Source organism: Oncorhynchus kisutch, linkage group LG17 (assembly GCF_002021735.2).
Source record: "Oncorhynchus kisutch isolate 150728-3 linkage group LG17, Okis_V2, whole genome shotgun sequence".
NCBI lineage: Eukaryota > Metazoa > Chordata > Actinopteri > Salmoniformes > Salmonidae > Oncorhynchus > Oncorhynchus kisutch.
Window position 1 is genome coordinate 33,338,400 of NC_034190.2, and position 27,991 is coordinate 33,366,390.

Consider the following 27,991-nt stretch of genomic DNA (forward strand, 5'->3'; position numbering starts at 1 on the left):
TGTAACTCTGTGTTTGCGTCGCACTGCTTTGCTTTATCTTGGCCAGGTCGCAGTTGTAAATGAGAACTTGTTCTCAACTGGCCTACCTGGTTAAATAAAGGTGAAATAAAAAAAATACATAAATTGGGACTAACTGGGGAGTTTGGTAGAGTGAGGAGAAAAATAACTGTATTGTAACACCTTTTGTCACTGTGCAGTTTATCATCAAGGTCTCCAAATCTAACACCTACTAACCTAATGAGAACCTCACTTACATACAGTACTTGCTCGTATAATGGTACACCCAGTGCATTTTGTGTCCGTAATGTAAATAAAGACTGATGTTGAACTATTAGCCCATTTACAACACTGGAAGCAGACATAAAACACGAAAGCAGAAAGCAAAAAAATCATTCAAATCATTTTAGTTAGCGGCTTCTGCTGCCCGTGTTCCACAATCATTTCTTTTATTATTGTAGCAACTACAATTTGAGAATTGGGGGCAACAGAAAATACAGGACATACAACCACAAATAAGACAAACAAAGGACACAACTTGAGAATTACCAGTCAAGTACACACATAAATCTCCATTATTCACCCGCTCATTTCCACGGTTGTACCATCATTGCGAGGGGACAATGCATACATTTTTTACAGCTGAGAGGGGTGCCACAACACAAAAAATGGACATTGCAAAGATAATCTAGAAACTGTACAATATAACATACGGATGGATAACTGTCCTCGCTTTAGTCTGGAGAGAAAGGCATTTGGAGATTTTTCAACAAAAGCTAATAGGTGCATGTTCTGTGGGTGGGATTGAGTGTGTTTGCCTGTGTGCTTATGTACAGGAAACTGGCCAAATGAAGGAAACACTTGAGTAAACAAGGGATACAAGGTATATTGAAAGCAAGTTCTTCCACACAGCTGTGGTTCCTGAGTTAATTAAGCAATTAACATCCCATCATGCTTAGGGTCATGTATAAAAATGCTCAGTTGCCCCATTATTTTGGCTACCCTGGCTAGAAGAAGAGATCTCAGTGACTTTGAAAGAGGGGTCTCAAAGGAGCATAGGAGTTTAAAAGTGTGTGTGTGTGTGTGTGTGTGTGTGTGTGTGTGTGTGTGTGTGTGTGTGTGTGTGTGTGTGTGTGTGTGTGTGTGTGTGTGTGTGTGTGTGTGTGTGTGTGTGTGTGTGTGTCAGTCACCATATCTCAACCCACTTGAACACTTATGGGAGTTTCTGAAGTGGTGCCTGAGACAGAGTTTTCCACCACCATCAACAAAACACCAAATTATGGAATTTCTCGAGGATGAATGGTGTCGCCTCCCTCCATAAGAGTTCCAGACACATGTAGAATCAATGCCAAGATGCATTGAAGCTGTTCTGGCTCGTGATGGCCCAACGCCCTATTAAGACACTATCTGTGTTTCCTTTATTTTGGCAGTTACCTGGGGGTTGTGTGTGTGTGTGTGTGTGTTCATAAAGTGTGCCTCTCTCCCCTTCTCATTTTCTGTCCACCACTTTGTCATTACCCCTGAGTTGGAGGGGTGAAAGATGTTGGTCTGAGCTTCATCTCAGTGAAAGGGACGGAATAATCCTTGCCTTTCCAGGCAGTCCAGATCAAACCCTGAGACACAAAGAGACAATTATGTTAATAAACCACCCCAAAAATGTAACTGATTGTAGTAGCTGACTTAGATTACTTGACTTAGATCAATTTGATGATTTAGACTTTGAAATAGTGAAATGAGGTATGAAGTCAGCTGGGATTACCTGGTGATTGACATTGGTGTCGTAGAGGCCATTAAGGTTGGCCTGGTGGCAGTTCTTATACCACCAACCCCCCCTATAGGACATGGCGCAGCGAGTGATGAAAGGCGCAGGGTCTCTGTCTCTGGTAGAGAACATGCGCCCGTTGTGGTAACTCATAGAGTCACCTACCGGGACGAAAAAGGAGAGAGGAAAAGGGGAAAAGGGAGATCGAGTGGAAAGACGGATGGCAGGCGGGAGGAGGGGAAAACGGTAGGTGTGGAATAGAGGGAAAAGGAGAGGGAATAAACGATGGGGTTTAATGGTTATGTGGAGATATGCACAATAAGAGGTCAATCATGTTTAGTGGACAGATTCTGTTCATACCTGCTGTACCGCTGTACCCAGACACTTTGAGAGCGTAGTTCCTCCTAACATTGTCCACCGTGAACGTGGAGTACTTGGCAAACACGGATTCGTCCCCTGCACGGAGGTCCACACGTAGGGTCATCGGTGCCATGCTGGTTAGATTGTGTAGGTTCTCATTACCTATATACGGATAGAGATGAGTGGTGAAGAAGGTGTTATATCACACACAAAAATGCTTACTGCCAAGCCAACTGTAGTAAACTATATGTATTGCCTCTAGGGGGCGCCAAATACTATTTTCATCAGATCTGCGCATTAGAGCATGATGCCCCTCAATGTTAGAATAGTGGATACTGTGCTGCCGGCGCTAATGCTCAGCCAATTGCTCCAATAATAGTGAAAGGACTTAGTGATAGGCCCTCTGCTACTGCTCTTGGTTTTCCTTCTGTTTGTGCACCAATAGTGCCAGTAGTCTGCTTTTTTTCTACCCTCTTGCCATACGTTTCCACATTAAATTGATCCTTCTCATCTGGCACTGCACTGTTTAATTTCTCTGCCTAGCAATGGGTCTATTTACCGAGTTGATCTGTCACCAGGGCTTGCGCTGTTTACGTAAAAGTGACATGGTTTAGCTTTTGCGTCGTCAATATAGCCGTTCCGTTTGATGTTACGCTGGTACACTGCTGCTGAAGCGGGTGAAAACAAACTTCGCGTGACAAATGACTCTCACCCAGCCAAAATTCCCCACTCAGTTCTCCAAATCCATTGCTGTAGTTCTCCCAACCTCGGAAGAAGTCAGTTTTCCCATCCATCCTTCTCTGGAAGACCTGTAACACACACACACACACACACACACACACACACACACACACACACACACACACACACACACACACACACACACACACACACACACACACTCATACAGCTGACATATACCATGCTAAACCAACCCTTAACATGTCAGTTAAAGTGAAATACCACTCTTTTGTTTTGTTAGTTCCCTGTTGATACCGTCCCAACATTTTCTGCATGTCAGCAATGACGTTTTCAAGATAGACTTATATCTTGACAACTTGACTGCTGACATGCAGAAACCTTTTTGGGGACTGTATCGACAGTGGACTAATGAAATACCAAAATATCATTTTTGTGTGGTCTCACAATCATCTTCTCTTACCGTCCAGCCGCCTCCATCAGTCACCTGGTCGCAGTAGACCAACACTGGTTTTCCCTGCCTTCCATTGGGGAAGATCTCCACCTCTCCAGACTCATGCATCCCGTTCAGCAGCACCTGGGAACAGTCACTTGGGAAGGGGTACCGGAGATTCCCTGAGAGAGAAAAAAATCAAAGAGAGAGACCAACTTTATGAAACTGCGCTTTCGATGTACGTATTTAATTTGTTCAGTTTAGCCAAATATATTTGGCCACTTACCTGTGGTGAACTCAGTGGAAATTGCAGCAGTATAGCTCCCTCCCCTCTCTCCCTGTAGCTGCACGGTGTACTTGGACATGGGATACAGCCTGCTCAACTTGAACTCCGTTACTGTGGAGTCAATGGTAACCTCCTGTTGAGAAGTTAAAAGGTATCTGTCTAGACCAGTGTTTGTTGTATTTTGTCCTCGTGTGCTGTACTGAATAAAATAGAATGTGTGTCTGTCTCCACCTTTTTAATCAGTTCCTTACCTGCATCTCCTGTCCCTCCGTCTGATAGATCAGCTTGTAGCTTCCCACAGCGGCAGAGGGCGGTTTCCACGTCAGCAACGCTGAGCGAGGAGTCACCTGACTGGCCTTCAGGTCACGCGGGACTTCCCCGTCTCCCCCAGATCCTGCCAGAAGGACATGGACACAATCACAAGAACCTCAGTTGTGGGATTCAATAAAAACAGCAGCCTTCCTTTTCTTCTCTGCCTCGGGTGAGTTGATTGTTTAAAGCATTAGGGTAGTTTGAGAGTGTGTGCCGGACTGACCACTGGTGGTGGTGAAGACGGTGATGGCGGCAGGGCCATCCAGGTTGCCCAACTGACTGGTGACCGTGACGGTGTACATAGTGGAGCCCTGCAGGTCCTTCAGCTGCTGCTCGGCCGCGTTGCCCGACACAGTGATCTTCACATCATCTGACCCTTAGTTGACACAGAAACAAGTAAGCGGCAAAGAGAGAGCAGGTGAGTGGCAGGGGAGAAGGTAGGCTTCAGGATTGAATTTATTTCTCAGTGTTTATATTGTAATGCTTTAGGGGTGGTCATAAACTGGCTGGCCAATACAAGTATTATGATCTCATCTAGAATGACTGTGGCCTGTGAAAGCTCCAACTGGGAAGGGAAATGCTCTAATATGGCTAGGGGTTTTAAAAAGTCCCACAGGATATTGTTGTAATGAATATCCAACCTGTGATACCCGTTACCTTTTTCAGAGCCATAAACTATGACGTAGCGGTCAACCGTTGCCAGTGCTGGTCGCCATAGCAGCAACGCCTTGGTGTCTGTGACATTAATGGCCCGGAGAGTCGTTGGAGGGTCAGGGACTAAGATGGGTTTGGGTTGTGAAGAAAATGAAGGCACGAGAAAGTGAGCGTTAGTTATCACAGTGTGAATTCAAACGCCTTTGATGTATCATTGGATTTCGCAACATATGGAACATAAGAATCTCATTCTTGCTAAATAAATAAATAAAGTATTTAGACATTTTAATTGAAGCAGTTCCAGAATAGACCCTTTGAGAAAATATGAAAATGGACAGGTCTTTCCCAGATCCTGCACCTGCTAGAACCATTATCAGAACACAGAACCCAGAACCCATTGAAGAACACACACGAAAGTAAGGAACAAAACACACATCATTCATGTGGTTTTTAATGCTTAATTCGTTGGCCGAGACATCAAAAAGGACCACAAAAAAAAAAGGATGTCGATAATCTTGATAATTTACTATAATTTATAATCTGATAACTTCCTGTAAATTAACATTAATCCGAAAACTGAAAGTCAACAGTAAACTTACGTGTCATAACCAGGTCTTTGATTGCATCGCTCTCGTCCAGTCCAAGGACGGATATCACACTGACCTCATAGGAGGACCCCGGAGAGAGATTTGACAGTGCCAGAGTGGAATCCCCAGAGTCCACCATTACTGAGACAGGCTCCCCTGGAATAGAGCGGACAAATTGCGAAATATGAAGTGTTTCTACAGATGTAAAGAACACACAATGAAGTGACGTGACTCAACAGTCCGGATGTTGACTTCCAGAACATCTGTGTAAGGTCCTACCTTCCTGTGTGTGAGTGTAGGTGACCTTGAAGCCACTCACTGGACTTTTTGGCTTGGTCCAGGATACAGAGAGAGACGTCTCAGTCACTTCACTGAAGACAAGACCTGAGGGAAGCTCTGGGCCTGGGCATGGCATGGGAAGGATATGTGTGATTGAGAGCGAAAAAGAGTCATGAAAGAAGGAAAAAGATATAGAAAGACAAATAAAAACAGGAAGAAAGACAAAAACAAAGAAAGACAAATAAAAACAGGAAGAAAGACAAAAACAAAGAAAGACAAATAAAAACAGGAAGAAAGACATAAAAACAAAGAAAGACAAATAAAAACAGGAAGAAAGACAAAAACAAAGAAGGACAAATAAAAACAGGAAGAAAGACAAAAACAAAGAAAGACAAATAAAAACAGGAAGAAAGACATAAAAACAAAGAAAGACAAATAAAAACAGGAAGAAAGACAAAAACAAAGAAAGACAAATAAAAACAGGAAGAAAGACATAAAAACAAAGAAAGACAAATAAAAACAGGAAGAAAGACATAAAAACAAAGAAAGACGAATAAAAACAGGAAGAAAGACATAAAAACAAAGAAAGACAAATAAAAACAGGAAGAAAGACATAAAAACAAAGAAAGACGAATAAAAACAGGAAGAAAGAGACAAAAACAAAGAAAGACAAATAAAAACAAGACGAAAGAAAGGAAGGTAAAAATAGTGGACTTGGAAACAGAGCTTACAATACATCTGAGAAACAGAAAAGGTAGACTTGAGGAGAAGGTAAGTCATTACTACATGTGTGGAGAAGTAATAGATTAGAAGGTCAATATCAGTGGAGGCTTCTGAGGGGAGGACAGCTCATAATAATGGCTGGAACAGAGCATATGGAATGGCATCAAACCATGTGTTTGATGTATTTAAAACCATTCCACTAATTCCGCTCCAGCCATTTTCACGAGCCCGTCCTCCCCAATTAAGGTGCCACTGACCTCCTGTGGTCAGTATGCCCTAAACTGTAGGTGCACCCATACTTTACTCACGCTGTTATTATTAGTGCTCCAATGAGTTTGTGTATATATGTACAGTGCAAACATATATACAGTATACGCAGTACAGCATATACTAAAACAGACAAATGTGTCGTCACTGTTAAATGCAGATGTTGGACCCTGGAAAGCAGCAAGGGAAAAGGATGAGATATTAATGTTGAGCTGGTCTTTTGATCCTGAAAAAAAAAAGTTGTCAGGAAAGAGAAAATTAAAATAGTTATAACAGAAGAAAGGAAAAATCTTAAGATGTTGATAACAAATACAGTTTACCGCTAATTGTTTTAAATACACGAATAAGAGAGATAAAGCAAGATAAATCATTTCTAAGGGATAAGAAATGTGTTGACCAACAGATTTTCAACCTTGAGTGAGCAGAAGCCTGCCATAATGATTCCAAATAACATTTGAGACCTCACCCTCTGCAAAAATAAATAAATAAAAAACGTTAAAAAAATCGTTAAACTTGTGGAATTTAATTATTTTCTTCTTCTTCTTTTTTTAGATATAAAAAAGACTCATAGGATTAAAATCTGTACATTTCACACTTAAGATCAGGAAAAACCATAGAGACCAACCATGGTCTTACCCTGGGTTTTGTGAGTGATGAAGGGAGCCAAATGAAGGTTGCTGACTTAAAGCTTACCCTAAGTGAGAGAAGATCAGACCAGCAGTGAAGGACGGTTGTGGCTGAATGATTCAATGTCTCATGAATATCAGAGTAATTTTCATTGGTACAGTGCCTTCAGAAAGTATTCACACCATTTTACTTAAAAAAACAACAACATTTTGTTGTGTTACAGCCTGTATTTAAAATTGAGTAAATTGAGATGTTGTGTCACTGATTTACACACAATAGCCCATAATGTCAAAGTGGAATTTTTGTTTGTAGAACATTTTAGAAAGTCAAAACAATTGTCAAAATGTGCTTAACATGTCATATAATAAGTTGCATGGGCTCCCTCTGTGTGTTTAACGTGATTTTTGAATGACTACATCATCTCTGTACCCACACATACAATTATCTGTAAGGTCCCTCAGTTGAGCAGTGAATTTCAATCACAGATACAACAACAAAGACCAGGGAGGTTTTCCAATACATCGCAAAGAAGGGCACCTATTGGTTAATGGGTAATCAAATTTTAAAAGCAGACACTGAATATCCCTTTGAGCATGGTGAATTTATTAATTATATATTGGATGGTGTACCAATACACCCAGTCACTACAAAGATACAGGCGTCCTTCCTAACTCAGTTGCCGGAGAGGAAAGAAACTGGTCAGGGATTTCACCATTAGGCCAATGGTGATTTTAAAATGGTTAGAGTTTAGTGGTTGAGAACTGAGGATGGCTCCACAACATTGTAGTTACACCATAATACTAACGTAAATGGCAGAGTGAAAAGAAGGAAGCCTGTACAGAATACAAATTTTCCTAAACAAGAAACGGAATACAGCTATAAGCACAGGCAAAATCCTAGAGGAAAACCTGGTTGTCTGCTTTCCAACAGACCCTGGGAGACAAATTCACCTTTCAGCAGGACAATAACCTAAAACACAAGGCCATATATACACTGGAGTTGATTACCAAGACAACATTGAATGTTCCAGAGTGGCCTAGTTACAGTTTTGACTTAAATCGGCTTGAAAATGGCTGACTAGCAAAGATCAACAATCAACTTGACAGAGTTTGAAGATTTTTTTTAAACAATAATCTTGGTGTGCAAAGCTCTTAGAGACTTCCCCAAAAAAGACTCACAGCTGTAATCGCCGCCAAAAGTGCTTCTACAAAGTATTGACTCAGGGGTGTGAATACTTATGGAAATTAGATATTACTGTATTTAATGTTCAATACGTTTGGAAAAAAATATCTAAAAACATGTTTTCACTTTGTCAATTTGCGGTATTGTGTGTAGATGGGTAAAAAAAAAAAGTCATCCATTTTGAATTCAAGCTGTAGCACAACTAAATGTGGAATAAGTCAAGGGGTATGAATCCTTTCTGAATGCACTGCGTGTGCTTAACACATGGATGTGTTTGTGTTGACATACTGTACACGTACAAAATGGAAAACACAGGCTGTATACGATATGTCGTATTTGGACCAGGGAGACTATGTGTTTATTGTGTAAGATGTGTCACTGATCAAAAACCTGGATCTGCAACTGTTACAAATGCAATGATTATAGATTACATTTCGGAAATGACATTTGTTTATGGGACGCACTTCAAATAAGTTTCCCAGTAAACAACTGCCCATTTCCCCCTGTGTGTTTTGGCAATCATACCTGTTTTTCCACAATGCACCCAGTATGAACACCACACATCACAGTTGCACGCATCACTGCACAACATGGCATAAACAAGGGGTTAACATGAAATGCAATTGATTAGCACATATATGCATGGTTATTTGGTCATTGCATATTTTGCAATTAAAGCTTTGGACATTGCTTTAATTAAAATCCCCCGGTTGTCAAGGACAAACCAAAAGAGACACAGCTCACGGTATCAATAAGCAGATGATGCAAATTAACAGCATACGTGATGAGGTACTGTAATTAAGGAAGTTACAGTATCAAGAGTGTGACGGCTGGCTCTTGATATGGATATGGATCAAGCAGTGGTGCAAGTGTACCTCACCTAAAACGGTGTGAGGATGCATCGGCATCTACCTTGGGTGTCTGGAATTACTAGCCAAGTCCTGTATTTGAACGATAATGAATAAACCCTTGTAGAGGTTGGAGAGTTTAAACTATGGCCGGTACCTGTGCTGACGATGAGTCGGTGTATTTTGGAGCGTAGTCCGGGACCCTTCCCAAACACGGACAGGGAATAGCGGGTCTGTGGATGGAGATTCTGGAATCGGAATGAGCGAGCTGACCCCGGAAGGACTTTGGAGAACTTGATTGTACCACCGTCGCCAACTTTAGCCGTAGCATTACTGTCGCTGCTCTGTCTTTGGTTATCACTTTTGCTATTGGTAACAGTGTTCTCCTCCCCGCCCTCCTTACCTTGACTCACCCCCATTTCACTTTCCTCCTCATTCCCATTGTTCTCCTTCTCAGTTTGTCCCTCCGCCTCCCCTTCCTCCTGCCTATCCTCCTCTGACTCACTCTCCTCCTCTTCCTCTTCCTTCTCCTCCTCTTTCTCTGCCTCGTTCTTACTTCCATGCTCTTCCTGGGTTACTATGAAATTTCTGTACATCCCCTCTGGTGCTTTCCAAACGAGTATGAGCCCTCCTGAGGTTATGCTTTGAACCCCCACTGAGTTTAGAGGCTGGCCTGTTTTTCCAGTAGTAGTGAAATCTGACCCATTTATCTGGTTTGGGCTGTCTCTTGAGTCAGCGTTCTTACTCACTTGGCTACCTTTGTCAGGATGGCCTGTTTTTGAATCTTGGCCCCTTTGGCTCAAGCTACTGTTATTTCTTATGTGTGTTTGATCTCGTGCTATTTTACCAGCTGTGGCATTTGTTTTCTTGAGGAGAGTTTTGGGCTTTAGGTCTGTGTTTGTGTCATTCTGGCTGGTGCTGTAGGTGCCCTGCTCCCCTGTTTGAGGGGTTTGAACGGTGATGCCGTTGTTCCTGTTTGTCAGTTTAGGTGGGAAAGGTCTGCGTATGGGGCCTCTTGATGGATGCCAAGGGGGTATCAGGTTTGTTCGCGTCCTGTTTGGGAATGCTCCCATATTTGGGTGTGGACGGCGTTGCTGCGTCCCCTTTGGAGGTAGACGGCGCAAGGGTGGTGTGCTGCCCAGTGTCAGAGTCCTTGACCTGTTTCGTTCAGTTCCAGACGACACCACGTCAGTTGCCCTGTCCCCATCTCTGCTGATACCATCCTCTGCTACAGCAACATTTTCTTTAGTAAAGTCTGATTCCTCTGAAGTGGATGATGATGATGATGAATAGCCTTTGCCACTGTGTTCTGATTCACTGGAGGACTTTGGTGCTATCTCTGGCTGGGCATCTGAAGGGAGGGTTGAGGATTGTGCTGGGGAAACGGTTAATGTCTTTGGAAACACTAGTCTGTCAGTCATGGGTTGACCCGTACCGGTCTTTGATTCATTTTGTTTTGCGGGAGCTGAAAAGGGTGAACGTGTCCTGTTTTGGAATGGTCTCATATTTAGGTACGGGCGGCGTTGGTAGGGCCCCTTTGGAGGTAGGCGGCGAAAAGGTGGTGAGCTGCCCACTCTCAGAGTCTTTGTCTTGTTAACCCCGTTAGCGGTTTTCGCTCCATCTTTGCTGACTCCCACTTCTGCTACTGCAACATGAGCTTTACCTGAGTATGAGTCCTCAGGGTTGGAGGGAGATGGTCCTTTACCATTTTGTTCTGATTCACTGGAGGATGTTGGTTCCGTATCTGGAGGGAGGTTGGATGATTGGGTTTGGGGAACAGGCAAAGTCTCTCCATTCGCCACGTCTCTGTCAGTCATAGGTTGACCCATACCGGTCATTGATTCATCATGCTTAGCGGGAGCTGAAGAAGAAAGTGACATGTGGGAAGTAGGTGATACTGGTGAAGAGGAAGTTCGATATGTAGGACTTTGGGTGGTGTGTGGAGAAATGTCATCTGCTTTACTCTGTGTGTGAATGACCAGGTTACGCTCATGAAATGTTGTCTTTGAATGTCCTGTTTCGGACACTTTTAGGGCATCGTCCTCTTTTTCAGCTAAACCCTGCCCTGCTGTGGGTTTACTTTGAACTATTGTGCCATTCAACCGCCCTCCAATGACTCTCTCTCTACGTGTCACATTGACTTTCCTGTGTGTCAATTTAACCTTGTTGACACATTTCTTCCCATTCGGGTGAACCGTGGTATTTCTTTCTGATGTGGTGGTATGCTCCAAACTCTCTGTCCCTGTCCCTGGCTCATTTGTTTCAATCTCTGTATCTTTTTTTCTATCGGGTAAGTCCTTCACTGACGGTTCAGAACCAGATCTTGAAGTGCCATTTACAGGAAGGATCCCGACAGGATATGCTTTTGTCAAAGTTTCATCTTTTTCTCCAAGAGGACTCGTCTCCAGGTTAGTTTCTTTCACAGTTAAGGCTACAGTCTTGTCCCCAACAAAGGGATTCTCTGGTTTAGAGTCCGTATCCAAGGTCTCCTTGACCTTTGGCACCTCCATTGGATTTCTGCTCGTAGGCTTTTTCAGAAGACTGTGACCCACTCTCCTCCCACCCTGGCCAACTCTTGTACCATTAAAACGGATAGAGCCTCCAATGTATGGTTTCCTGGGCAAGGTTATTCTATCACCTGGTTTAGGTATAACCCTGTAGTTTGTGTTGACAAGTGGTCTTGTACTGGTTCTAACAGATGTGTCCTCTTTGGTTCCATTGGTGCCTTTGACTGTCACAGAGCCTGGTCCACTCCAATCCTTCACCCTCTCTGGTTCTTCACCCTTGGCCTTCGTGTTGAGGATGTCCTTCACAGGCTTTGTATTCCCGGCTGAGTCTCCCTCGTGGCTTTCTACTCCCGGTGCTACCGGCATGGTCACCCTGGATATTGTCTTTGTGGATTTTCCTAAAGGCATGAAGCGATTGTTTGGAAACAAAGATAAAACTACAGGAGGGAAGCACTGTTAGATACAAATGGGAAAGTCACAAATATTATCTTTGAACTGAACAATTAGAAAAATTATTCTTTCCTACAACACCTGCATTGACATTAGTGCAATAAATATTTGGCCTATGTGCTGTCCAAACCTGCAGAGAGAAGTAGAAAGATTATTACATATGGTCATCAACACAACCTTGCCATTCACTGTTCGGGTGCTGAAATATTCAATGTTGTGAGTTAAGTGTGTGCTACTATTGTCGAGAAAGAGAGTAGCATTAGTCATACAAAAGAAAGAAAGAAAAGGAGAATGTATTTTACGAAGAGAGATCAGCTTAGCTCCATGAGGAGGTTTTATATTCTACATAAATTCATTTCAATCTAACATTTTAATTTCACTTCCAATGACCTTCTCGATTGAATAATGACGTGTCTAGACATGTTCACTTTAGTGGGATAACACATCACAGGAGCAGGGCTGGCCTCCCTTGCATATTCACGTTGCCAGGGAATCCAATTTGTTTCAGAGATTTCTCTCTTTTTAAACTTAGTGATGACGTTCTCTCTCTCCTGCTTCTTCTGCTTTAGTTCACAATATCTTTGTTGTTTCATGACTGTATGTTTGTGCAACTCCCTTATCTCAAAATATAGTATTATAATCTGACCCACTTAATCAAGATCGCTTCTCATACAATCTTGTCCCTGGACCTTTTCATATACAATGTAGTAAGTAAGGTAAGCAACCCCCTCATCCAATAAAACTCACCAGGAGTGACTTGGACTGTTGCTGGCTTGCTCTCGATCCCGCCTTTTTCAGCCACTAATGTGATGTCATACAAATGTCCCGGGTCCAAACCGTCAATCTGGGCAGAGTCCCTCTCAGAGGGCAGGGTCAGGTCTTGTCTTCCCTTGGCTGTTCCGTCTGTCTGATTGGGTGTAACAGTTAAGCGATACCTGTCGATGTCTCCTTGCGATTGTTCCCATTGGACAACGGCAGATGTTGTGGTTGTCTTCACAACTTGAAGGTTTGTGGGACCAGAGATAACTGGGTGAGGGAAAAGCAGTTGTGGGGGGGGGGGAGAACAACTTAGCATTTATGTCTATCGATAACTGAAGTAGAAGATGATCATGATAATAAGGGGATACAAAAAAGGCTTTCCTGACTCACGAGTGGTGAATTCTGCTGTGCTCTCAGCGCCCATTCTCCCATCTATTTCTCCATTGATTGTCACCGTGTACGCCTGCCCGGCCGCCAGGCCTGTTTGGGTGTAGGCCGTGAGCTTGCCTCCAACCTGAGATGTTATCTGTTGATCGCCCTCTTTCTGTGTGGCACAGAAAATGATCAAGTCAATGTTTGAACAGATATCAAGAGGATTGATAATCCCTTTTCCTTCACAGGCCTACTGGTATTTCAGTTAATTTGTTAAAGTAACTGTAGTTAGAACCTGTTAAAGATGATATGGAATGGGTGCATGTATGCTTACCAGCAGGGGGAGTAGGCTGACTTACAAATTCTGTCATGCTGAGCCTACTCTCTAAAATTAGTAACTGGACTCATATTTATTAATGATCATATTACTATTTTCTTGGCACTGAGATGAACAGCCTCATATTCCAATGATGTAGTAGTAGTAGTATTGTGAAAATAATAAATTATTAACGTGTCAGGGGGGAATCCAGGTAATCACTAAGATTTGAGAACTGTTGTCAGCCTTTCACGATCTCTCACAATTTAACTTCATTGATATGTGATCATTTGAGAAACCAACTGAGGAAATATGCTATTAAAACCCGAAACAGTATCAGGTTGTTATTCTTCAACCTATGTGTTGGAAGACGACCATTATTTCCATTCATTTAAAAGCAGTAGTTTCAGGTTTTACTCAATTACTCCAATATGGGGGTGTTCTCCAAGGTTTTTCACAATGGTGTAATATATTCTCTCATATGGGAAATGGAGCCCAGCTGGGTTGCCAGGTTGCCCAACGTTGACCTACAACAGAGTGCGTATGTGATATGCCTCCAGTTTTGAGCGTGTCATTGTGCTTTATCTTGCACAATGTGGGGTTTGTGTCCTGTTTAGTCTGCGTGTGTTGTTTATCTGTAAACATGCGAGATGAATGTGTATCTCCCTCATTCATTCCCTTCCGCTGTGTCACAGCTGCCGACCAGTGAAGTCATTTGTCTGGCCAGGGCCATGTTTTTGACAGTGTTTACGGTTGCCCTAGCAACAAGCATCCCACATCTGCATCTTTTCTTCTCCCTTGCTGTCCACTCTCTCTATCTCCCATTATCCTTCCCTTTCCCTAACTATTGTTGCTATGACTTTGTCCTTTGACTCTCCTATGACTAGTTGAATTTATTCCCTTTATAAGGATATCCTCCCTTCATCCATATTTCTCCTCACACCTACCAATGTCATGTACGGAAAACAGGCTGTTTCCGTTGCTGTTTTGCTGTGAGCTTTTGGAATGCATCCTGGTGCTGATGCTGTGGCCAAACTTCACTCTAGTAACCTCCAATAGTCTCTGTTTTTCACAACAACAACAAAAAATCTCTCTTTTTTTTCCGTCCGGAAACCCTTTTATGAAGAACAACAATCTCATTCACACATTGAAAGAGTTCCATTAAGTAGGAAAAAGAGGGTGGTTTAATCTTGTTGCACTTCCCTACTTTTGGTTGTCATTAAGGTGCTTCTCTTTGTTTCAGTGTTGGAGATTAGACTTTTACAGACATGGATACAGCTTCTCTAGAGTGTGTGTGCCTACTGTAATAGCAAGGTCCAACAATATGTGCATGATGAGTATCAATCTAGTTTGTCATTGTGTACATCTGACATCACCCCTCTGTGCAGGTTGGGAGCATATGTTCTATTAAAGGTCCAATGCAGCCATTTATATATTAATATCAAATCATTTCTGGATAACAATTAAGTACCTTACCTTGATTATTTTTTAATTCAAATGGTTAAAAAGAAACAAAAATAGCTCCTTCGCAACAAGCAATTTCTCAAGCAAGATTTTTGCTAGCACTGTCTGTGAGTGGTCTGAGTTGGGAGAGAAACATTGAAAACTAGCTGTTATTGGCAGAGAGGTTTGGAACTCTTTCTTATTGGTCTATTAGCTAATTTACCGCCTGGTGATGTCACCACAACTCCATCTCACCAAAACAGGCAAAAATTACAGGCAGCCTTTTCAACCAGCTCTTACGCTAAAAGGGCATTATCATCATTTTCTAAATTGCACAGTATTATTCCATCCTCATAATGTTGAAATATATATAAAACACAAGAAAATCACGTTTTTGACTGCACTGGGCCTTTTTTAAGGCCCAACTACAGTGGGAGACCTCACATGGCCCGGATATTGTATTAGATCATCACAATGCATGTTCTTTATACATAGTGTCCAGGCTACTGTATGTTAACTGAACTTGAACTCAATAGGAAGTTATTCTGTAATGCAAATCAGCGAAACACTAATAACATCCTATACTCAAAACAAAGAGTACAAAGGCAGCTTTTGAATACAATTGGTAGCATATGTCTCTGTGAATACACTGGAATTCACTAATTGCATCGGTTAGCTACCTTTGATATTGGATACTGGATGTGCTCTTTTTAGTCCACTGATTGATACCATGAGCTGCTGAACAAATTTAATACAACAACACACTTATGTCATGTTATGATGTCCCGTCATATGTTTTACATTTTATGTAATGCTTTTATATTCATTTTATATTATTATTATTATTATTATTTTATATTGTATCCTCCGTTCTGTGGTTACTATGGCTGTGAATCCCAACCATATAAGTTGAACCAGTATAGAAGTATATCAACTGAAACTAGTATCGACTGTAGTGACAGTTTGTTAACACCAAACATCATTAAACAGAAACTGGAAAAATGTCCACGGCTATGTCTTTTTGCAAAGCGTTTGAATATCTGCACTTTTACAGGATCTATAAACCTTGCTATGTACTCCAACAGTCCACTAAAGTGTTTTACGCAGTGAAACAATGGTTTTGCCATTTAAAAGTCTTTCAAGGCTGAGTGAAATTAATGACTGAATTTAAAATAGGAAAACACAGGAATCGTGAGTTAAGAGGGATTTGAGAGTCATCTGTTTCTGACATGGTCTGAGACTCCCCTGCCAGTAACTTCTATGATGGACCTCTGCTGCTCAGCTGTCAAACTGTGGTGTGTTACTGTTCCCAAGATCAATCTTTGGATTGATTTATTTGGCATAGAAAACGAAGGGCTCTCTATTCAGTCCATATCGCTGAAGTTCAACGTTACAGTGTAATTGAAATTTAAAGGCAATGTCCCGGCGTTAGCGGAGACTGCATCCACGGTAAAAGCTATATATATCGGCTCAATTGGAAATTACCTTTAAATGACCTTACATATTATCCACTAACGGCAAATAGAGGCAGACAAATGTAACACTTATCTACCTACTCAGAGCATGTGCTGACATTTTCAACCTCTCCCTGACCCAGTCTGTAATACCTACATGTTTCAAGCAGACCACCAATAGTCCCTGTGGCCAAGAATGCGAAGGTAACCTGTCTAAAAGACCATCACCCCGTAGCACTCACGTCTGTAGCCATGAAATGCTTTGAAAGGCTGGTCATCAACACCATCATCCCAGACACCCTAGACCCACTCCAATTTGCATACCACCCCAACAGATCCACAGATGACACAATCTCTATAGCACTCCACACTGCCCTCTCCCACCTGGACAAGAAGAATACCTACGTGAGAATGCTGTTCATTGACTATAGCTCAGCGTTCAACACCATAGTGCCCTCCAAGCTCATCACTAAGCTCAGGACCCTGGGACTGAACACTTCCCCTCTGCAATTGGATCCTGGAATCCTGACAGGCTGCCTCAAGGTGGTGGGGGTAGGCAACAACCCATCCGTCAAGCTGACCCTCTAGACGGGGGCCCCTCAGGAGTGCGTGCTTAGTCCCCTCATGTACTCCCTGTTCACCAATGACTACATGGCCGCACACGACTCCAACACCATCATTAAGTTTGCTGACAACACAACGGTGGTTGGCCTAATCATCGACAACGATAAGACGGGCTGTAGGGAGGAAGTCAGTGACCTGGCATTGTGGTGCCAGGACAACAACCTCTCCCTCAACGACAGTAAGGAAAAGGAAATGGAGGGCTGAGTGCGCCCCCATCCACAACGACGGGGCTGTAGTGGAGCGGGTCGAGAGCTTTAAGTTCATCGGTGTCCACAACACTAAGGAATTATCATGGTCCACACACACACCAACACATTTTGTGAAGAAGGCACTCTCGATGCCTCTTCCCCCTTGGGAGGCTGAAAAGATTTGGCATGGACCCTGAGATACTCAAAAGTTTTACAGCTGCACCATTGAAAGCATCTTGACTGGCTGCATCCCCATTTGGTATGGTAACTGCTTGGCATCTGACTACAGAGGGTAGTGCATATGGCCCAGTACATCACTGGGGCCAAGCTCCCTGCCATCCAGGACCTCTATACCAGGCGGTGTCAGAGGAAGGCTCCTAAAATGATCTCTGCTACTGCACGGCAAGCAGTACCGATGCACCAAGTCTGGAACCAACAGGGCCGTGAACAGCTTCCACCCCCCAAGCCAAAGGCATAAGACTGCTAAATAGCTAGTCCGGGTAGCTATTGGTTAACTATATAGCTATCGAATTGAACTCTTTTGACTCATCACATACAGTACACTCCTGACACTATTTATTATCTATCCGGTTGCCTAGTCACTTTATGCCTACCAAAACTGGCTTCAGAAAGTATTCACACCCTTTTACTTTTTCCACATGTTGTGTTACAGCTTGAATTTACAATAAATTAAATTGAGATGTTGTACTACTTATCTCTGCACCTGTACATAGCCCATCTGTAAATAGCCCATCAGATCTACCTCATCCCCATACTGTATTTATCATTTATTTTGCTTCTTTGCACCCCAGTATCTCTACTTGCATATTCATCTTCTGCACATTATACCATTCTAGTGTTTAATTGCTATATTGTAATTACTTCGCCACCATGGCCTATTTATTGCCTTACCTCTCTTATCCTACCTCATTTGCACATGCTGTATATAGACTTTTCTACTGTATTATTGATTGTATGTTTGTTGATTCCATGTGTAACTCTGTGTTGTTGTATGTGTCTAACTGCTTTGCTTTATCTTGGCCAGGTCGCAGTAGCAAATGAGAACTTGTTCTCAACTAGCCTACCTGGTTAAATAAAGGTGAAATAAAAAATTTAAAATAAAAAACATCTACACACAATAGCCCATAATGTCAAAGTTGAATTGTGTTTATATAACATTTTAGAAATGAATAAAAAATTAAAAGCTGAAATATCTTGAGTCAAATAAGTCTTCAACCCCTTTGTTACGGCAAGCCGAATTAAGTTCAGGGGTAAGAGTTTGCTTAACAACTCACATAATAAATTGCATGGACTCTGTGTGCTGTAATAGTGTCTAACATGACATTTGAATGTCTACCCTAATTCATCTCTGTACCCCACACATACAATTATCTGTAAGGTCCCTCAGTCGAGCAGTGGACTTCAAACACACATTCAACTACAAAGACCAGGGAGGTTTTCCAATGCCTCGCAAAGAAGGGCACCTATTGGTAGAAACAGACAGACATTGAATATCCTTTTGAGCATGGTGAAGCACTCTGTATAGAGTGCATTCAGAAAATATTAAGAGCCCTTGACCTTTTTCAATTTTACAGGTACAGGTAAATTTATTCTAAATTTAAGGTACAGCCTAAATGTACAGGTACAGCCTTATTCTAAAATGGATTAAATCAATACACTTTCTTGTCAATCTACAAACAATACCACAAAATTACAAAGCCAAAACAAATTTTTAGAAATATTTGCAAATGTATAAAAAGCTAAAAATACTGAAATACCTTATTAACATACAGTTCAAGTTTTGATTTGATTTGAGATGATTTGATTTGAGATGTTCGATCGGTTCAAGACCGGACTCTGGCTGGGCTACTCAAGGACATTCAGAGACTTGTCCTGAAGCCACTCCTGCGTTGTCTTAGCTGTGTGCTTAGAGTCATTGTCCTGTTGGAAGGTGAATCCCCGGCCCATTTTGAGGTCCTGAGCGCTGTGGAGCAGGTTTTCATCAAGGATCTCTCTGTACTTTCCGCGTACATATTTCTCTTGATCCTGACTAGTCTAGCATTCCCTGCCATTGAAAAACATAACCACAGCATGATGCTGCCACCACCATGCTCCACTGAAGGCAGTGGTGTAAAGTACTTAAGTAAAAATACTTTAAAGTACTACATACAGTTGAAGTCGGAAGTTTACATACACTTAAGTTGTAGTCATTAAAACTCGTTTTTCAACCACTCCACAAATGTCTTTTAAATAAACTATAGTTTTGGCAAGTCTGTTAGGACTTCTACTTTCTACTTGACACAAGTCATTTTTCAAACAATTGTTTACAGACAGATTATTTCAATTATAATCACTATATCACAATTCCAGTGGATCAGAAGTTTACATACACAGCTTGGAAAATTCCAGAAAATTATGGCATGGTTTTAGAGCCTCATTTACATAATTTGAGTCAATTAGAGGTGTACCTGTGAATGTATTTCAAGGCCTACCTTCAAACTCAGTGCTTCTTTCCTTGACATCATGGGAAAATCAAAAGAAATCAGCCAAGACCTCAGAAAAAAAATTGTAGACCTCCACAACTCCTCGGGAGCAATTTCCAAATGCCTGAAGGTACCACGTTCATCTGTACAAACAATAGTACGCAAGTATAAACACCATGGGACCACGCAGCCGTCATACCACTCAGGAAGGAGACGCGTTCTGTCTCCTAGAGATGAACGTACTTTGGTGCGAAAAGTGCAAATCAATCCCAGAACAACAGCAAAGGAACTTGTGAAGATGCTGGAGGAAACAGGTACAAAAGTATCTATATCCACAGTAAAACGAGTCCTATATCGACATAACCAATCCCTGTGTTCTGCAAACGGTACAGGGATTGGACTGCTGAGGACTGGGGTAAAGTCATTTTCTCTGATGAATCCCCTTTCCAATTGTTTGGGGTATCCGGGAAAAAAGCTTGTCCGGAGAAGACAAGGTGAGCGCTACCATCAGTCTTGTGTCATGCCAACAGTAAAGCATCCTGAGACCATTCATGTGTGGGGTTGCTTCTCAGCCAATGGAGTGGGCTCACTCACAATTTTGCCTAAGAACACAGCCATGAATAAAGAATGGTACCAACACATCCTCCGAGAGCAACTTCTTTTGGGATTCAGTTCATTTGGATGGCAAAGAGGAACTTTGCAATTAATTGTAATTCATCTGATCATTCTTCAAAACATTTTGGAGTATATGCAAATTGCCATCATACAAACTGAGGCAGCAGACTTTGTGAAAATGAATATATCTGTCATTCTTAAAACTGTTGGCCATGACTGTATATAGTCAAGTTATCGTTACTCGCTGTGTATTTATTCCTCGTGTTATTTTAAAACATTTAAAAAATATTTCTCTTTTTTTCTATCACGAAGCATGTGACAAATACCATCATTTGATTTGATTTGATTAGAAGCCACAGGAGTCAATGTCTTTTTCCACGAGAGGTTTTTATTTACTCTATGCCACCATTGAATTGCCTTGGGCTTTCAGGGACATTTTAGGCAAACGATTTGGGGATTTGTCATGGAAATAACACACCACCATGACCTTTTCAACATTTGCCCCCAAAACAAGTCTTATAACCTGGAATGAGAACCGGGCTTCCTGCCATGAGAGCAACCTTCTGTTCATTTTGGTGACTGTTCATTCTCAGCTAATACATCTGTTGTCTACCAGTTGTTTCTCAAGTTCAGTTTACTTTGTGCTTTAGTTAGGACCCAGACTCACAACTTCATAAGAACTTGTGAATAGAGTGTGTAGGGTGTTGTTACCTGGCTGGCGAAGGTGACGTGGTAGGTGTCATACTGGACTGGAGGTGGGGTCCAGAAGAGGGTGACAGAGGATTCAGTGACGTCCTTGGTGTTGAGCTGGGACACACCAGACATGGCTAGAGGGGGGTAGGTGCTTAGTTCCAGTCATTCAAGCCAACAATGTCATGCAATGTTTACCGCGGAATTGATTTTAAAGGCAATAAGGCTTCCTTTTGACCAGCTGTCACATTTCCCCCATTTAACTGTAAAGTCAATGTAAATGTAAGTCCACGTGTAAGTAACATCAAGCTGCAACATATGGTAGAGGTCTACATACAGTCATTGAACATGTAACATTTATAACAGTATGTCGACTTGGATAGAAGTGAATACTATATTTCCATTTGACTCATTTAGCAGACGCTCTTCTCCAGAGTGACTCACGGGAGCAATTAGGGTTAAGAGCCTTGCTCAAGGGCACACCGGCAGATGTGTCACCTAGTCAGCTCAGGGATCTGAATCAGGGACCTTTCGGTTGCTGGGCCAACGCTCTTAACCGCTAAGCTACTTGCCGCCCTATATGCCACACTGACTGAACACTGATGTATTAGTACTGCCCTGTGGCTAACACAGTGTGCCCTCTGTTTCACTGGACAATATAAAAGCCAAATTCAGCCGAGAGAGTTTTATGGAGAATATTTGGATGACTTACCGGTGCCACAGTCAGCTCCAGTGAACCCAGCTTCACACTGGCTGCAGTCCGGGACGGCGAAACCACGGCGACACACACACCTCCCCTTCACACAGCGCCCTTTGTTGTTGCAGTTATCGGGACAGCCCTTAGCGGCGCAGTCCTGTCCGCTGAAGCCCACTTCACACACGCACTTCCCGTTCACGCACCTTCCCTTGTTGCTGCAGTTATTGGGACATGCTTTGGCGGAACAGTCTGGCCCCGTAAAGCCGCTATCGCAGACACACTGGCCGTTCACACACTTTCCACGGTTGCTGCAGTTGCCAGGGCAGGACTTCGTAGAACAGTCTGGCCCTGTAAAACTGCTATCACACACACACTTGCCGTTCACACATTGCCCCTTGTTGTTACAGTTACCAGGGCATGCCTTGGTGGAGCAGTCGAGCCCTGTAAAACTGCTATCACACACACACTTGCCGTTCACACATTGCCCCTTGTTGTTACAGTTACCAGGGCATGCCTTGGTGGAGCAGTCGGGCCCTGTGAAGCCAGTGTTGCACACACACTTGCCGTTCACACATTGCCCCTTGTTGTTACAGTTACCAGGGCATGCCTTGGTGGAGCAGTCGGGCCCTGTGAAGCCAGTGTTGCACACACACTTGCCGTTCACACATTGCCCCTTGTTGTTACAGTTACCAGGGCATGCCTTGGTGGAGCAGTCGAGCCCTGTGAAGCCAGTGTTGCACACACACTGGCCGTTCACACATTGCCCCTTGTTGTTACAGTTACCAGGGCATGCCTTGGTGGAGCAGTCGGGCCCTGTGAAGCCAGTGTTGCACACACACTTGCCGTTCACACATTGCCCCTTGTTGTTACAGTTACCAGGGCATGCCTTGGTGGAGCAGTCGGGCCCTGTGAAGCCAGTGTTGCACACACACTGGCCGTTCTCGCAACGCCCCTTGTTGTTACAGTTACCAGGACAGGACTCTGAAGAGCAGTCTGGCCCTGTGAAACCTGGGTCGCACACACACTGGCCGTTCACACACTTCCCCTTGTCATTGCAGTTGCCGGGACAGTCAGACAAACTGCAGTCTGGCCCACTGAACCCTGGGAAGCAGACACACTTGCCATCCTCACAGCGTCCCTGGTCACTGCACTCGTTAGGACACTCGTCTCCCTCCGGCTTGATGGAGCACTCAGTGCCTAAAGCGGGGGTTCGGACAGAGACAAAGAGTAAAACAGTAAGACAACCAGAGTGTAAAAGGAACAACAGAGTGTAAAAGGAATATCAGCCCACAGAGAGAAGCACGAGATTGAACTTCACTCAACTTTCTAGACTCTTCCCTGTTAGTGAACACTATCAATGTTTCCCTTCACTGTGGCAATTGTGATCGAATCAACGCAATATTAACCACTTTCAATGCAACACAGAGAAGAAGAAAAAACGATGCAAGAACGAATCAGAGTAGGATTCTATTGCGCAAGACTCGGGCCATACTCTACACAGGCCGGTGCGGCATAACCAATCAGAGCTGCAGTAGACCTATATGAAAATAGATCATTGCCATATATGGATCTGTGCCGTTTACTTTGAACTGGACTGTGTTTACAGCTGTGGTCGTGAGTAGATGCGGTTGTTTCGAGATCAAAGAATTGTCTGCATGTAGCCACGTGCGCACATTGTGTTCATATCCTTTACTAGTTAGTGAGTTATTAGCCCAGTTATAGATCATTTGTCGTCATCAATAGGGGACTGATTGCTTCCTACAAGAGCACGAAACGTGCACATTTCTAGACATCTTTGAAAGCAAGTCAGGTAAAGAGTTGTTTTTTTTGTCTTAAAGGTGCAGTGTTGTATTTTGAGGTAGTCAATAGACATAGGGCAGCATCATTTGTCTGATTCTATGTAATAATGGTATGGGAATAATAATGGATTTTATTTTGTAAAGTGGTTTCTTGCATCAAACAACACAACAACATTTTCAGTCACCTCTTTGTCTGAAGGACAGGTGGCTAAACAGGTTAATGTCAAGCCCTGCATGTTTTCTTCGTTCAGTCTCATAGAATGTAGGCCCACATTGAACACCACACATTGGCTGCTACTGTAGGCGGAATGATAGAACAGCTGTTTTCATGTTAAAATGTTATGGGATGCATTTTCTCCATTGTTTTTGATGGCAGGCCACTCAGATAGGCCTACGTTATGATCAAGTAGACATATTAGCCTACTTGGACACTGTTAAAACGGTAACTTATAGCAGATACAGCTTCTGTTCACAGTAAACGAGCGCTGGAGGTTGCACAGAATGTTCAGAATGTTCAAGTTTGCACTCAGCAGATCTGAAATTTACTCTGTGCCGCCCCCCAAAAAATGTGAAGGAACGTTGCGAGACTCTATATGATATTTTAAACAGATTAGTGGATAAACTATCCCTGCTTTTGCAGAAAGTGTCCCACATTGAGAGAAGGGTGGAGAGCTAGATTGGGAGGATTGTCTGAGATCACATTGGGCACAAAGTTAGAGCTGGACCTTTTTCTATACTTGCTCTGATTGGTCGAACCCATTAGTAGAGTCGTCATTACTCAGGTCAGTTAGATCATAATATGAGCATGGCTGTAGTCTGCCAGTTTTATAAATGTGATCAGGATTGAGGTAAGTAATGGATCGTGTGCGTGTGCGCACTCAAATTAGAACCAGTTGGGGGATTTCAGCGAGATGAGAGGAACTATGAGGAGATTCTGTGTAATGGTCAAAACCAGACCAATTTGATCAGTGAGTCACCTGGCAGCAGTCCTACTGTACCTTTGCTCTGCTGGGACGTGCAGCAGCCCCCCTCTGGGCCTCCACACTTCTCCCTCAGGGCAGACACCTCCTTCTCCAGCCTCTCCAGTCGGTCTCGCAGGGCAGCAAACTCAGCTTCGCACCCGCCTCCGCACGACCCCGGAACCAGTCGGATCCGATGGGTAAGGACTAGAGGGGAACCAGGCTCAAGGTCCAGTTCCTTTCCCTGATTCTGACTGGAGTCCCCTTGAACACATGCCTCAGAGATCACCACTTTGATTGGCTGCCCGCCACCCTCTGGCTTTGTGTTCCTGGGTGCCCTTTGACCCCCAGTCTGCAGGCCCTGGGAACCTGATAGGGTCAGGAGGGCAGGGCAGGCGAGGAGCAGGAGGAGGAAGGATGGGACAAGAGGCATTTTGGGCAGGAAGTCGCCTTCAGGTGGAGGGGGAGGGCAATTCACTTAACAAAATGATTACAGTTATCAAAGACAGGCTGGGGCAGAAGCATGAACTCTGCTGTGGAGGTGCCTACAAGTCAAGGGTTTTTGTCATCAAGGGGTTGCCTTATTCATGTGACTCTTAGGAACGGTCACCACTGTATCCCTGGGAAACAAGACAGTTCAGAATAAACATTCACCTGAATTCATGTAAGCACAACAACTATCACAGTGGCTATAGTGAGCTGGAATAGCCTTCTAGTTGTTTATGGCCCTGTCAACACACCATGTTAGCTTGGAAAAAATGTTTATCTAGAAGAGTAATTCAATATACTCTGTGATCAGTGCGTTCCTATTTTCCTACGGCAACGTGATTGTGGCACATGTGGAACCACAAACTGGTTCTGAACCGTTTGCCATTTGTGAACAGCCCACAGTGAACTGGGCATGGGGTCATCACCTGACTGAACCCTAACCAGCCTATCCTCAGTCCTCTCAGGCATTTTTTCATACCTGCCCGTGTATCACAATATGGAATGCTATGGCTGCCATATCACCAGCCTAATACCTCGACCTGCTATCTGTCCAGTAACATGTGCTATGTATTTTCTAAATGAACTAGGTTAAGTCACAACCTACCTAACATCCCCAGAATGTATATGCACAAAAGTGGATAATGTTCAAAGGATCTATGCACACACAGTTCAGCTCAAATGACCAGAGTGGGAAAGCATTAGGAGCAGCATAATGTCATAGCACCTAGAGACTGAGGGAAATAGATAAATATACAGAGATTTAAAAAAAAATGAGGGGGCAGTAAAAGAGAATAGGAAACAAAATAGCACCAGGAAATGACAACATGTTATTCAATTTCCGGCAGCCTAGAAAAAGCTTATAAATCGAGGCCCTTGGTGGGCAAATACAGTGCGTTCGTAAAGTATTCAGATACCTTGAATTTTTCCACATTTTGTTACGTTACCACCTTATTTTTTTCCCCCCCTTATCAAACTATACACAATACCCCATAATGACAAAGCAAAAACTGTTTTTTTTAGAAGAAATACCTTTCCCCAGATCTGTGCCTCGACACAATCCTGTCTCGGAGCTCTACGGACAATTGCTTTGACCTCATGGCCTGGTTTTTGCTCTGACATGCACTGTCAGCTGTGTGGACCTTATCTAGACAGGTTTGTGCCTTTACAAATGATGTCCAATCAATTGAATTTACCACAGGTGGACTCCAATTAAGTTGTAGAAACATCTCAAGGATGATCAATGGAAACAGGATGCACCTGAGCTCAATTTTGAATCTCATAGCAAAGGGTCTGAATACTTATGAATATAAAGTATTTAAGTTTTTTATTTGATAATAAATGTGATTTTTTTTCTAAAAACCTGTTTTCGCTTTGTCATTATGGGGTACTGTGTGTCAATTGACGAGGGAAAATATTATTTTAATCCATTTTAGAATAAGGCTGTAACGTAACAAAAAGTGGAACAAGTCAAAGATTCCGAATACTTTCCAAATGCACTGTATCTTGTCGGCATGAGGAGACTCACAGACATACATCACTCAGGGATAGATTCACTCAGTCCCTCAGAGCTACACTGCTTCCAGTCCCGCGAGGCTATGTCGCTCAGGGTTTACAATCATATAATATCTCTGGCACGGGGGATACCAAAACTTAACACCAGCCTTACTCGCAGTCACAACATTAGGCAGAGGAACAGAATACTAAAGTCCACCTAGCTACTACGGTGGCGGTTGCTACTGCGCTAGTTGACTGAACCCAACTCCATGGTGAAGGAAGTTCTGATGAACTCCACCAACGGAGTTGAGCAGGGGCCAGGCTTTGTGGCTACGGTGCCTACTGCCACCTCTCTGAATGATAGGCTGCATGGTGATTTTTAACAGTGGAACTGGTGTTTCCAACTCTCTGTCATTTCCATCCTGGTCTGGAACTCCGTAATAGACTCAAAAGTACTGACATCCTCCAACGGTTTCCTTACAGATACCTGTCACGGCTGGTAATAAGTCTCTAGTCACAGAAGAAAGGGGTATATTTTACAGCCTCTCTGTCTGCAGATGTCTTAGTCGAATGGACTGTGAAGTGTTTCCGATTGCTTTGCATCCTTTTTTTGGCATCTGCATCACCTTCCCACCTCCCCACCTCCCTCCGGCTCTCTCGCATTCAAGCGCCCTCAATACACACATTAAAATACACAATGGAATATCAAAACTATTTATGCTGGTCAACAAACCTTTTGTAGAGTGGTTTTGGATTGTATAACGGGTAGGGATGGCATGCTTTTGTGCATTGGCACTAGTGACTCACTCTCTTGCATTTGAAGTCTACACAGACACTTTGAACGACATCACAGACTTGTGCAATACAACGTTTGCAGGGCCAAAGTCATATGGATTTGATCCTACCTATAACATATTTAAAACCGTTCCCTCATGTAGTTATTCAGTACTTACACTAATATGCGCTGCTTACAAATGTACATCTAGGATGCCCAGATCATGTACTCCACTCTACTTTTTTATTCATATAACTTATAATGAATCAATTTCATTCTTATTGATATGAATGAACCATCTTTGGTATTTATTGTCAATATACATTTGAGCATAAAAGCATTGCTAATGTAAAGTACAAATGCATAGGGCTTACCTGGATACTCTGCCTCTCCCCCTGACCAATGTCTGTCAGTCAGTCCAAAGCTCCCTCTCCCTGCTCTTGGAAAGCTCTGATTGACTGACCGTGAGAAAGGGAGGGGGGGGGGCATAGGAGAGCGGGAGGGAGGGAGAAGGAAAGAGAGAGGGGAGGAGAGCTGTAACATTTTCTCATACTTCAAGAATTTTTCCTCCCTCTCTCACTTCTCTCTCCTCTCCCTCTTTCTCTCTGATGTAATTCTATGTGCTTTACGGGTCCCTTTTGGGCGTTGGATTTCGATGGAAAACATTTTTGGGGATGTTTTGAACAACTGGGCCTAATCTGTAATCTTTTTTTGAACTCATCTTTGTCCTCTCCTTGGACACTTTAGGATGTTAGTGAGACATTCCTCCTTATCTTCCGTTTGCTCTTTTTTGGCAGTTGACAAAATCGGGATGTTTTATATCAGTCGTATTTGCTTCTTCGGACAGTACATTTGCACATA

The 27,991-nt window shown here is 43.0% G+C and overlaps 1 protein-coding gene across 2 annotated transcripts; it reads right to left on the minus strand.

Moving 5' to 3' along the window:
• Positions 1–429: 429 nt before the first annotated feature.
• Positions 430–27,595, minus strand: LOC109907512 (tenascin). Of its 2 annotated transcripts, XM_031793600.1 has the most exons (18): positions 27,505–27,595; positions 24,412–24,992; positions 21,630–22,811; positions 20,939–21,054; positions 13,123–13,276; positions 12,721–12,999; positions 9,174–11,921; positions 5,370–5,492; positions 5,103–5,246; positions 4,507–4,626; positions 4,073–4,225; positions 3,789–3,931; positions 3,538–3,670; positions 3,282–3,433; positions 2,832–2,928; positions 2,120–2,281; positions 1,757–1,920; positions 430–1,610 (listed from the first exon to the last, which is right to left on the minus strand). In XM_031793600.1, the coding sequence occupies exons 2-18, from the start codon at positions 24,803–24,805 to the stop codon at positions 1,512–1,514; spliced, it is 6,363 nt and encodes a 2,120-aa protein (XP_031649460.1). In that variant the 5' UTR covers positions 24,806–24,992; positions 27,505–27,595; the 3' UTR covers positions 430–1,511. The 2 variants fall into 2 exon arrangements, with proteins under 2 accessions (XP_031649460.1, XP_031649462.1); XM_031793602.1 differs by lacking the exon at positions 9,174–11,921.
• Between the last annotated feature and the right edge of the window lie 396 nt (positions 27,596–27,991).